The 13,778-nt window shown below is 38.9% G+C and overlaps 1 protein-coding gene across 1 annotated transcript; it reads right to left on the bottom strand.

Annotated features, from left to right (window-relative positions):
* Positions 1 to 429: 429 nt before the first annotated feature.
* LOC139374300 (paired box protein Pax-1-like) lies at positions 430 to 5,039 on the bottom strand. The gene is made up of 5 exons (XM_071115336.1): positions 4,875 to 5,039; positions 3,781 to 4,407; positions 2,688 to 2,821; positions 2,161 to 2,368; positions 430 to 1,032 (listed from the first exon to the last, which is right to left on the bottom strand). The coding sequence occupies exons 1-5, from the start codon at positions 4,876 to 4,878 to the stop codon at positions 938 to 940; spliced, it is 1,068 nt and encodes a 355-aa protein (XP_070971437.1). The 5' UTR covers positions 4,879 to 5,039; the 3' UTR covers positions 430 to 937.
* Between the last annotated feature and the right edge of the window lie 8,739 nt (positions 5,040 to 13,778).

Genomic DNA, 13,778 nt, shown 5'->3' with positions numbered 1-13,778 from the left:
AAGGAGCTAAGATACCATCACTGGAGGCGCCAAAAGCAGTAAGCTCCATTAACGCAGAAGCACGGTAGCGCCCATGAGGGCAAAGAGATTAGCACCTACACGTTGTCCCAGCATGATACGCAGTGATTTCCCTCATACATACCGATAACTTCACATATCAATTTTGGCCATCTTGCTGATATAGAAATCTAATTTCTTCCTCTAACAGCTTCCTAATGATCTGCGACACCCAGTGCATTCTATATCTGCGCTTTAAATCGCTAAGCAAACACATTTGACTTAGAAAGATGGTATGCAGTACTTGTTTAGCATTTTTATAATGACAGGAACAGTTATATTTTACAATGCCTTTATTTAGAATATTTACAATGGATTTATAAAAATATATAATTAAAGCTTTTGCAATTATCTATTTTACATGTACACTTTGTTCACATCGTTGAGTTGGTCTGTAGAAACCAGATTTGTAACCAATTAAGAAAACAATTTACTGCGTGTACAGGATACAGTTCCATTGTCAACTATAGCAAACTTGTTTAATGAAACATCAATGACAGACATTATTGCATTTAAATCCTGCAGTCTTTTACAGAAATATACATGAAGTAGTTCAATGAAAAGACTACATAACCACCAACCACTAATTCTGCTGCATGAGGACAGGAGACTCCAATACAGTTCAACATCCTCATAAGTTTACATTCATATGGCCACAGACCGACTGGAGTCTATCTATATTTGGCTACATTTGTATGCACATGTGTTAGGCTATAAGGGCCCATTCAATAGTTAACACTTTGGCAAACAAATCATAAATAGTGCTTGCACTTACTGTTTGTATTCTTGAAATGCCCTCAAATAGATAAGGGTCTGCAGCTCCTTACATAGTCCTACTGTGAGTTTTGAGTCCTCGGTTTGCTGCACGAGCTCCCTGGCATTACGAGGATGAGGTAGGGAGATTGAGTCCGTGTACACTGCTCAACGCCTCTTGCTGCAGTTGCTTGTTTAGGGGACTGGGGGGCTTTCTGTCTCCTGCAGAACACAAACAGGAGACGTTTGTATAGCACACAAGCCATTACTCTTTATTTCAGCAAAACTAAAAATGTCAATATTTATTAAAAACCAAAATGATTTTATCTTAGGCCTATACAGACCTGAATGACCTGAAAGTTAGACTAAGACATGCAATATTTAAATACAAAATAGGTTACTAACAATCACAATAGTCAACGTTACACTATAAGGCAATTCATTTGATACCATATTTAAAGTATTCCACATTATTTTACGCAATGTTCTTTTTCTAAACTTCACATGACATTTAAATTGTACACTATGAATGCATTTACTGACAACATGGATCACATGCTGCAATATAACTTCCACATTTGTCTTCTTGGGTTCACACCTCGATTCATAATCGAATTTATTCATGCATTATTTTTGGCAAGACCATATCATCTGTAACTATTTTTTTAGAACACTAAATGTTTTTAATTGTATCATATATTTAATTTGAAATTAAAATATACAGCAGCTATCAAAGGGATAAGAACATGTTTTAATCGAAGCATAAGTAGAATAATACATGTATAAGGGCCGAGATCACTTAGTTCAAGCACCTGTTTTAGGCCTATCTCAGCCTAAAATAATTATAATTTAGCTGTCATAGAGTTATAAACACTATAGGTCCGCACCATTAGGCCTACATCAATATTTTAGGCTGCTACAATTTCGAGACCCTTTGCTAATGTAGGCTTAGATTTATTTTGTACTAATGCCCTATATATTTTAGTCCCCCATTATGACATGTAAATATAATTATTGTGGGACTTGACAGCGACATAATTTAATATTTAATGTCCACAATTAGACAGCCGGTGTTAGATTAATGGTTGCCTAATAATAAGTGTGTGTGCGTGCGTGCGCGCCCGTGTGTGTGTTTGAATAGGCTTTAAAAAGAAAATACAAAACTATAAAAATGCACATTGTGTTATTTTACGGCTTGTTATTGAACTTACAATAACGATGTTTTTTGCCATAGATGAAGGAAACTTGGAGGGAAACGAGTCAGCTAGCTGCCAGTGAATTATGCTAAATTATGCTAAACTACCACAGTTGTGATCAGAATGGAACACTATCAAACAGGATCTGGCCTACCTTCTCGCGATGGATGTTTGAACGGCATTGAAGAGTGGATGTCTCCAGCGTGCGTCGTCATGCCGCTGCTTGGGTGGGACAAACTCGAGTTCTGGGACTGCCAAGGGTGCCCAGGGGTCACATAGCTACCTGGCCCGCTATAAACGCCGTACTGGTTTGAAGGTGAGTAGGCACAAGCAGGGACATAACTGGATAATGTTGATGAGGGCTGCAAGAAAATACGCACAAACACAAAGAAAGTATGTCAGATTTACGTTTCCCAGAACGAAACATTTGCACATCTATGATATAAGTGTGTATACAGTATATATCAATTCACCCTATGTCATATTAATCTTCCTTGAATAGTGCTGGAGCAAACGTTGAACATTTTGACGAACATTAACAATTTACGAATACCAAGCCTATATTAAACAGATTAATGCCTTTCAATACATATTATATTATGTTACACTTCGAACCCAGTCTCTCTGCAGATAAAGGACACAGCTATAGTCTTATGCATTTATATGAGTTCTTGTTTTTACCTGTGCATATTTTATGTCTGCATCAATGGCTGATTTGTCAATTCCGTTGACTGCATGAGCCGAGGGAAACGTCGCTCTGTTGATACTACTCCAGTCTTCCATTTTCTGTGGATATCCCTCTGCTCCAGCAATTGCTGATTCGAAAACAAAAAATTGCACTTTACATGTCAGATCATTAGGGGGAAACTGTCAAAATGCCTCTGATCTATTGATATTCATAACTAACTATCAAATGATCCTATATGAAGAAAGCAGCCGTTGCAACTGTAAAATATTAAATGAGACCTAAATTATATGTTATACTTAATATTAATATTGCACGTTATATCGGCTATATTTCTTAAAATGCTATCAAAACAATACGTTTTGAGTAGAGGAATAGTGTGCGTAATTGTGCGTATCCAAGCAAGGCCTATTGTTTTCGTTTCTGAATCAAGAACTTTATAAGCTGTTTGTCAGGAATCTATTGGAGGAAATGTGGACAAGGCTATCACACGTTTATAGCAATTTAAAATGTTCAATGCCACATCAAATGATCGATTATTATATCGCATCATTGTACAAGCATGCATAATAATTATGCTCTTTCGAATATGGCTACATGCTATAGGCCTACTTGCTACCTTAATTTGTTTCCTTGATGGCAGCGCTGCAGCCATGGCCGACAATACATCTGGGCCCTACAGGCAACATATCACTAAGAACATGACGAGTAGGAACTTATAGTGAGTGACCTTAGGTCCTACGGGGAACGAGGAGGCTTTAACGGGTAGCCTAAGCAAGGTGCTTGCCTAGGCGCCAGTGAGTAGGCCTGCGGAGTAAGTCGTTTTCCTTGTGAGGCACAAAACCAAGGCCTACAAAGATTTATAGGGCAAATTTCCTCCCTGATGATAACACGTCAAACCATGATTTATAAATCATACATCATGGACAAATTAGTCATAAACTGAAAAGCACGTCCAATAGCTCAAGCCAGTCACCCCAAATGCACTTTGACAATTATTGGGAAATGGGTTAGAACTATGTGTATGTATGGTGCCATATAAATCAACAAGCAATCATTTGTCTAGAAAATAGATTCAATATTACGCACCTTGATGATCCATGAAGGCCCTGATACCCAGAATGTTGGTGACAGTGTGCGCCGATGGCCAGGCCCTTGATATGTTTACATGCCCGGCCGTCACGGGTACTCCGGGACCGCTGCCCATTTTGCCATTGGGTGACATAGCATTGGGATATGAATAAGGGTATATGTGGTTGTAAGAGAGGCCGGCCTGTGTGGGGGCTTGCTTGCTGCTCTCATACTGGTTTGGCTGGGAAAGATTTCCAATCTTGTTGCGTAAAATCCGGCTAATGGAGCTGACTGAGGGCACGTTGTATTTGTCACAAACTCCGTCTGCTAGTAGTCTGTCCCGGATCTCCCAGGCAAATATCCCCGGGTCACCTTGTTTGTAATCCCTTATGTTCTTCACTACATTCGGTGTGGTAACCCGTGGTTTGCTCCCCCCGATGGCACCTGGTAAAATGGAACCTGTTTCGCTGTACCGAGCTAATATCTTGCTCACACAGCCGTGAGAGACGCGAAGTTGCCTACTAATATCACAGGGTCTGATTCCGAGCTGGGCCAACTCCACTATCCGTAGTCGTATGGCGTTAGGCAGAGGTCGTCCATTGACGAATACACCACCCAACTGATTCACCTCGCCATAGGTTTGCTCTAACGGGAATAAAGATGCATTAACATATTCAGTCATGAAAGCAGACATAACTCCATACTCGCACAGTAAATTTAACCATGCAAAATGGCGAGCTATTGTACGTTTTTGTTATTACTAATCACATCAGGAGGCGACATTTAACTTACCTTTGGATCTTAGTGCCACTTTTGCCACTTTTGAAGTTTTATGTCAATTCATTTCAATATTCTGTACATACATTTTTAATAAATAAACCATTGAATATGAACTTAATTATGAATATGCCGCATTAGCATATCGTGGAAAAAAAGACTTGTCTGTCGTGTAAACTATCCTTCCATTCGTTCTGTAAAGGGACATGTCCACTTTATCTACAACCCGAAATCAACTGTATAGTTATTTCTGGCGTTATACAGGCGTGTAAAGCATGGTTATGCTTCCATAAGCTTTCTTTCACTGAAGCATGCCGATGTTAACGCAAGCTTACCCATTTGCCTGTGGTTCGAGATGCTTTGAAATAGTTGCCCCTCAATGGTTGAATGCGGTGGTTCTCCCTTCTGCACGAAGGAAGCAAAACGTTGAAGAAAAAATGTGGACTTCTTAAAAGACTCCTTCCAATTGTTCTTCTCCCTCTTCTATCACAGTGCTTAGAGAAAAAATGCTTTGTACGACGGCACTGAAGTGATCCTCATCTGATAAAGGCAAAATTGAGTTATCCCAGAGGCTGAAGTTTGTGGGATTAATTTGACGCGTCCCTCGACGTCAATTTTACCACGCTGGAGTTCTGGTTTTGTTTCATTGGCCGTCCTGACCGTGGATAGGCTGTTGAACACATGCACCATCCGGTTTGCGCAATTCAACCTCTCTCTGTATTTTACATAGGGACTAAGTGACTGAGGGGAAACATTTTATTGAACACGATGCATTGGTAAATAGAAGATACATTGTAAACCATTGAAGAGATTATTTCGAATGAGGTGAGTTGTGCTTTGGATGGACTTCCAATGGGCACTTCTCCACTAATGTAGACTGTGTTTACAATATTTTGTGAGTGACATTTTGGCAATAGAGCCTGCAGTGTAGCCTATACATTTTGATCAAAGAACTATTAGAATCTTATCCACCAATTTGTATCATTAAAACATAATATTTCAGATGTGTTTCATTCCATCCACTTTGATACATTTTCACAAAATCCATTTTCATAAATATTCCGTGAACATTTGCCAACTCCATTTTTATTTCAATCAATGTATTTATATTGCAATGCCTACTATTATTATGCTATTAAAATTAAGTCGGCACAATTGCTAATATATTTTCCAGTTGCGTGTTTTGGTTCCATTGCGGAACCAACTGACCGCCGGCCTGGGATCTCGCTCATGATGTGTTTCGCGCGCCATAAGAGGCCGGAACTAGCAAACCATGGGAATCGCATAATAGTGTCACATGAAGTTTCGATTACAACCCAGACCAAGGGACTCACTAACCGGTAAGGCCTTTTACACCTCCATCCTTAGCATCAAACATGCTATAGGGCTCATGTAATCGATACCTTTGTGGGTTGCAATGCTCCTAGACTATAGGATATTGACTGAATTCCTGAGGCTAGCATTATCACAGCATGTTCTCTGTGTTTCCTGTGGAAATTAAGAAGGTATAGTTTATAAGCTCGCAAAATGTCACTAGTAAAAGTTAACAGTCGAACCAACGGTAACAAGGTGCAGTGTCACTATCCCCTCTCTCTTGGCCACTTCACTTCAGGTCTTGTAGGGATCAAGACACATGGAATACATCAGGTTGGGTCACCACAGCAACCTTGGAGGGAGGCGAAGAATGAGGAGAGGGCAATCGTTCATTAAAGTCACAGTGAAGGTACAGTTAGTTAGTGTGGCTCACTGCTCTAAATGTTATCTGCTAAATCAAGCATAAAGCATATGCACGATTTAATCTTTCTCAATAAATGAACCATTATTTCTTGGCTATCTTGGTGAAGTGATAGGCTACGTTATCTGTTTTGTTTAGGTTATTGACATTGCTTTGATTCTGTAGAATTCTGTTGAAATCCCTTTTCTAAATCCAAAGGACTGCACAACAGAACCTCAATTTTCCCTCATCTGGATAGAATAGGAATTACACCACCATCTAGATTAAATTTAACCTACTGTACACGACTGTGCAGATTCCTTGGCTAAAGAGGATCACTGGAACACAAACATGTCGCGATGTATCAGGTATAAATGCATGTTTAAAATATGTTTTTCAAAAATGTTTTTTGGAAAAGAAAGACCATGTGAAATAATTTAAGACGAGATCGGTATTAGACTCGTTGCGTGTCCATTGGTACTTTGGAAGATGCACAGTAAAACTATAGAGCTGTTTCTGCCGCTTACTACAGGGCAAATGACTTAATACAATGTGTCGATTTCTATCAATAACCAAATTACTAAGTATATTTATTCTCATTCAAGTTTTGTATTGTGTCTTTATGAAAGTATGTCTGAGGAGATAATCGTTTAAACGTCTGCACTTTAACGCGGAAGAGAGCACAGCATTTCATGTTGTTAAGTGGCAATATTACATAATGCCAACAAGTTAGTTTAACTTTTTTCCACAGCTTTTTAAAATTCATTTCCATATTATCAAATCATTATTTATGACTATTTGCACCGTTATATATTTTGTCTAGCAGGTTTACATTGATACAAGCATGGTTTGACTAATCTTCTTTTACTTCTGGAATATTCATAAACAATGCTAAATGTAGGCCTATAGTTTGATTATAAGCATTACGTGGAAATTGAATGTAATATATTTTATTTTATTATTTCTGTAGCCTATAATTATTTGAACCTTTTAATCGAGTCTGAGCTTCTTAACACTTTCAATATTGCATTATGCATGTTTATAGCCTAAAAAAAGAGACCCTCAAAATTGACTGAAGTCTATGTATGGAGTCTGTGAAGTATTTTTTGGGGGTGCAAGAATACATGTTGGGAGACGAAGGACATCCTGCTGGTAAAGTGGATAGGTTGTGTTCAAGTGTGGCTCTGCAAAAGTCACGTGACAAAACAAAACAAAACAAAAACTAAAAGTTTCCCCAAATGTCAGTTGTGAAACGAAGAACATTTGCATTAATTTCATTTTCTTTTTGTAACGGTTGACAGATATGCTCACTTTTTATTCAGTAGTCCTCACATACGGGAGCCTGCTCATTTAAATAAAACGAACATACTTTAAATAGAGTAAATTTGAGATAACGAATCAGCCTAAAACGTATATTGTCTCTCGTTTGATTTCCAGGAGAAGATTAATAGATGTGTTTCAGTCTAATTAATGCATTCTTTCAATCAAAAATAACACAATAATAAATAAATAAAAACAACCGACACCAAGTAGTTATGTTTTTCCATTGATAATTTGATCGAATAGTTCAAAAGTTGGTGTTACTGGTGTTGCTCAAACCAGGACACTCTCCAGTTGTGGTGGCGGCTGGAGGCAGGCCAGTGTGCGCACGGGCCTGGGTCCCTACAGGTGTCCACTTCTCGTGCCATGACACCTCTGTGGTTACACACTATTACACAGGAGGCTAGTGTGCCCTTACATCAGTTTGGCACACACTTTACCACCGCATAACTGTACGTCCATTTTTTACTTCAACTGAACATGGTGTGTGAGGGGTGTAGGCAGACTGGTGGTTTCGTCACTGTACGTGTAGGGCTTATGAGTCGTGTTCATGTGAAGGCCTTATGCATTAAACGCCGTGCACACAGCAGGCTTAAATTTATCTATAGAAGAAGCGGAGCTCGTGTAATTAGTTTAGGTCCACGTTATCCAGAAATTACTCTTGTCACCTCAGTTGCGTCTCGTGAACACGCCAGTAATAGTATTTCACACATGTTACTCTAGGTCTTTATACTAGGCTATACCATTCATCTTAAAAGCCCAGTGCAGTCAAAACTGTGATTTTTCTGTGTTTTATATATATTTCCACACTATGAGGTTGGAATAATACTGTGCAATTGTGAAAATGATGATAATGTCGTTTTAGTGTAAGAGCTGTTTTAAAAAACTGCCTGCAATTTCAGCCTGTTTTGGTGGGAGGGAGTTTTAGTCTTCCGTGGTAACGTCACCATGCAGCAAATTATTTAATAGACCAATATGAAAGAGAGTACAAAATCGCTCTGCCAATAACAGCTAATCTTCAGTTTCAGTCCTAGCAAAATTGTTGCTTGATAAATTGCTCTTTGCTAAGAAGCTTTACATGTTTTACCATTTTAATTGAAAACAATCACAGTAAGGTAGATAATTGCTACCCAGATATTATTTGATCTTGAGATAAAACGTCTGCATTGGAACTTTAAAGTATAGGCCTACAGTAGTCTAGGCCTATTCTCGCCGACAACCCGTCTTCTGCTCTGCTTCTGCCTATAAGCCTAATCAATTTTTATTCCCCACTCCCTTGCACGGATTCCTAAAATAAAAAATACATCGTGATGCTCTGTCAAATCCTGAATAAAAAGATAGGCCTAGCCATGATAGATTTACACTTATTCTGTAGCCTTTTATAAACCCGTTTGATTCCTATTGTATTTTTCTTCAGATTTCGATTTTGCAGCACATTATTTTATTTGGGTGGAAATGGGCAGCTAGCCCACTTCAATTTTGTTATGTTGCATTTTAGATTCTATTTCGTTTAGAAATTCATCCAAAAGTTGGCTATTTCAATGATCATCATCTAAAGTAATATTTGGCCATTAAACGAAATACAACTTTTTCTAGCCTACTGTTTACTGTCAACACATCTTTGTGATCTTTGTTTAATGATAAAGAGATGCAACCATATGTTGGTGGACATCAGTTGCAGGCTATTTGTTTCCCGTCGCTTGTTTGAACTTTTTCTTGAACACTGTTTAAGTTTGCACGTGGACTGACACCAGTCGTTCAATATCTATCTTGGTTTCAAGTAACGTTAAAGGATTCCTCTCTTCAAGTGTGAATCTTATCTGTGGTTGAAGAATTCATATAGACGTTTGGTTTTCATATATTTCATACGCTAATGAGTTTTACAGTGTAAAGAAAATAAAAACTACTTTGTCTTTGTGCTTTAATGAAATTACTGCCCAGAGGAAAACAGAGGGGAACATATAACATAACTTATACACCCAGGGTCGTTACAATAATAAAGAGTTTCTTTCCAAAACGCTATATCCACCAATTTTTTTTTTCACTAGAAATGATTGCTGAAGGGTAACTTAATGTGCGTCTAAAATATTACTGTTCTCAGCACTAGTTAGCTCTTAAATGGGTTATATCTTTGAATGCAATGCATTCAGAGCCATTCAGTGGCTACCCTGACTTCAAACATCATTTTACCAGGTTCTAGTGAAGCAAAGGCATTTATCGTCCACCACAACATACCCAACATACGCAAGTGTTCGTCTGTGTTAAGTTTCCCAGTCTTCGTTAGTAACGTGGCCCTTAAAAAACTTTTGCACATCTACGAGTGATCCAGACCAAAGCAGCCAAAGTCCATCGTTCTGCGTCACGTTATTGACAGAATATCTCTACTAAAGATAGAATCAAGATGTTTAGGCCATCATCTGGCCGTGACTGCCAATAACTCAAAACGAAGTTGACTACAAATACAAAGATGACTGCATTAGACAATACATAGGCCACAGGGGTATGGGCCTATATAGGCTATTTCAATCATGTTGACATACATTTTATGTTCAATCAATTGAGTTCTATTTTGCGACTGTAATTTTTTATGTGTGACAATGATGTGCCCAATCAGTGATTTAGTGCATTATTATTGGGTAACATAATAAGCCCCCTCAATAGCCTATTTGCAGACATAGGAGCTGATTCTGCATTATGGGATTCGAATGTTAAATTAAGATGTGAATGGAGAAGGCTGATTAGAGAGCAGGGGAGCGTCATGCACCCATTATTTTAGAGGGGGCATGAAGAATGAAGGGGGGTGGTTGGGAAAATGTAACATTTTTAAAACACCTGAAACAACTTTTCCTGCACTCTAGATTGATAATCATTATGCCTAATTCTATGTAAAAAAAAAAAATACATATATGTATTTTTTGCTGCATAGGTTATCTAAGCATACCTCTTCACAGGGGTGCAACTTTCATTGGGGACATGTCCCCCCAGTTTATAATTGGAATATTATACAAAACAAGGTAAAGGTGTGCTTAAGGACCATGCGGATGCCTCCGAGCGATTGGGTAGGATGTTTGGAGTGTTTATCCAACTGAAAAAAATAAAAGCTGTCCCCCCCCACTTTTAAAACCAAAGTTGCACCCCTGCCACTTCACATTTTGAATTTACCCTTCGCTAAATACCCTCCCCTGAATTTTAGGCAACCAATCACAGCACCCCAATGGATAGCAACTGTTGACATGTTGACACCCCTGACAAGCTCATGTTTAAATTGCCAAAAAGCCACTGAGGGCTATATAAAAAACTATTATTTTTCTTCTAAACATTTATGCTTAAATGGCTAAGTGCACCAGGAGTACTTGCTACTATGATTCCTGAAATGCAGAGCATTTTGATGGAGTATTTTATAAATCCAAATGTATACTTTTGTTTGCTAGCTCAGCTGGTTAGCTAGCTCTCAGACTTGACCACCGAACGCTGCTAACTCTAGCTAGCTATTCACTTAATATAACTTGTTTTCTCAAAATGTATGTAAGCTAGCTAAGTTAGCAATGTTACAACTCCCATCTGCTGTCAAAATCAGGAAATTATTTGAGAGCACTAGTTAGCTCCAAAAAGTTGTTTTATCTTTGGCTGCACGCTGACAGTGAATTTAGATCCACTCAGTGGCTGCCTACACTGAAAACACAATTTTACCAGGTTCCCTTAAAGTATTTGCATTGACAGTCCACCACAACATACCCAAGAGTGTCCTGATTTGCAAGGGTTAGTCCGTGTTACATTTCATTGTGTATTTAGGAACCCAGTTTGAGATCATTGTGAGGGAAAATGTTGTCGGAGGTTGGTTCCCAAGGGGGGCGAGGCTTATATAAAGGTCAGTTGTCATTTTAATTTATAATGCACATTGATTCTTTAAGAACTTTAATGCCTTAGAAGTTTACTACAACTACCAGACTGGTATACACTGATTGTACAAAAAACCTGAGCTGTGTTCGAATACCCATACTAACATTATTTTTATTTATTTTATTTAACCTTTATTTAACTAGGCAAGTCAGTTAAGAACACATTCTTATTTACAATGACGGCCTACCCCTGCCAAACCCTAACCCGGATAACGCTGGGCCAATTATGCGCTGGCCCATCACGGCCGGTTGTGATACAGCCTGGGATCGAACCAGCCAGTCGGGAAACCAAGCATCTGCTAAATGACAAAAATGTCAAATGTAAATGTTTTCCTTACAGATCTCATATATTACTGTATTGATTCGTAAATTAAAATATATATATATTGATGTCACAAATATAACATTTGCACATTCTTCATTCAAAATGCAGTTATTGTTTACATATGACTGTATAAAACCTAGCAGAACTAATTGTTTTTCTCATAATGAGGCCGATATATAGAATTTGGCAAACAAAAAAACATGATAATATTTTCTCTGAAACGAAACCATCAAGTGATAGATTTCAAACACGTCTGTCATTGAACAACCCTGTGCCATGATTGGATAGTGAAATAAACACACCAATCTCTTTCATAAGTTCTTTAAACAATAAAATATAATTTACCAACATTTCTGAAAATGGATATATAGCGTTTTGGAATGAAACTCTTCATATGGAAATTGAAGGCTTGGCCTAATAATGGATTGCATATTCAAGTTATATAGTATATTTGCCTACTACCAATTTCCCATTGTGCACTTTTGAAATTGAAAATGTAGTTATTTGGGTAAGTGTGTGAGGCATTTAGAAAGTATTCAGACCCCTTTACTTGTTTCCTCTCATCAATCTACACACAATACCCCATAATGACAAAGGAAAAACAGGTTTTTAGACATTTTTGCAAATTCATAAAAAATGAAACACTGAAATGTAACATTTACATACGTTTTCAGAACCTTTATTCAGTACATTTGGTTGCGATTACAGTGATTACACCTGTATTTGGGGAGTTTCTCCCATTCTTTTCTGCAGATCTTCTCAAGCTCTTTCAGGTTGGATGGGGAGCTTCGCTGCACAGCTATTTTCAGGTCTCTCCAGAGATGTTCGATCAGGTTCAAATCCGGGCTCTGGCTGTGCCACAAGACGTGACTTGTTAATTTTATGTCTTATTCTTATTTGTTTATATATTTTTTAAACTGCATTGTTGGTTAGGGGCTCGTAAGTAAGCATTTCACTGTAAGGTGAAACACCTGTTGTATTCAGGCACGTGACAATTTGATTTGATTTGATGATTTGAAGGACATTCAGAGACTTGTCCCGAAGCAACTCCCGCATTGTCTTGGCTGTGTGCTTAGAGTCATTGTCCTGTTGGAAGGTGAACCTTCACCCCAGTATGAGGTCCTGAGCGCTCTGAAGCAGGTTTTCATCAACGATCTCTCTGTACTTTGCTCGGTTCATCTTTGATGCTGCCACCACCATGCTTCCCCGTATGGATGGTGCCAGGTGTCGTCCAGATGTGACGCTTGGTATTCAGGCCAAAGAGTTCAATCTTGGTTTCATCAGACCAGATCATTTTGTTTCTCATGGTCTAAAAGTCTTTAGGTGCCTTTTGGCAAACTCCGAGCGGGCTGTCATGCGCCTTTTACTGAGGAGTGGCTTCCACCTAGCCACTCTAATATAAAGGCCTGACTGGTGGAGGGCTGCAGAGATGGTTGTCCTTCTGGAAGGTTCTCCCATTTCCAAAGTGGAACTCTGGAGCTCTGTCAGAGTGACCATCGGGTTCTTAGTCACCTCCCTGACCAAGGCCCTTCTCCCCCGATTGCTCAGTTTGGCCGGGCAGTCTCAGAGCTCTACGGACAATTCCTTCGACCTAATGGGTTGGTTTTTGCTCTGACATGCACTGTCAACTGGGGCGTCAGGGTAGCCTAGCGGTTAGAGCGTTGGGACTAGTAACCGGAAGGTTGCAAGTTCAAACCCCCGAGCTGTCAAACTTTGCCGTTCTGCCCCTGAACAGGCAGTTAACCCACTGTTCCTAGGCCGTCATTGAAAATAAGAATTTGTTCTTAACTGACTTGCCTAGTTAATAAAAAAACTAAAAAAACTGTGGGACCTTATATAGATCGGTGTGTGCCTTTCCAAACAATGTCCAATCAATTTAATTGACCACAGACGGACTCCAATCAAGTTGTAGAAACATCTCAAGGATGATCAATGGCAACAGGATGCACCTGAGCTCAATTTCAAGTCAAATTTCAATTAT

The sequence above is a fragment of the Oncorhynchus clarkii genome, chromosome 19, assembly GCF_045791955.1.
Source record: "Oncorhynchus clarkii lewisi isolate Uvic-CL-2024 chromosome 19, UVic_Ocla_1.0, whole genome shotgun sequence".
Lineage (NCBI taxonomy): Eukaryota > Metazoa > Chordata > Actinopteri > Salmoniformes > Salmonidae > Oncorhynchus > Oncorhynchus clarkii.
The sequence above is the reverse complement of the archived record's forward strand: the minus strand, read 5'-3'. Positions and strand labels throughout refer to the sequence as shown.

Excerpts from the sequence above, each read along its gene's own strand:
- LOC139374300 (XM_071115336.1), bottom strand. Across the intron at positions 2,822-3,780 it reads GGCCTTCATGGATCATCAAG|CAATTGCTGGAGCAGAGGGA; the intron begins GTGCGTAATATT and ends TTTTCGAATCAG. Across the intron at positions 2,369-2,687 it reads CAGACATAAAATATGCACAG|CCCTCATCAACATTATCCAG; the intron begins GTAAAAACAAGA and ends ATTTTCTTGCAG.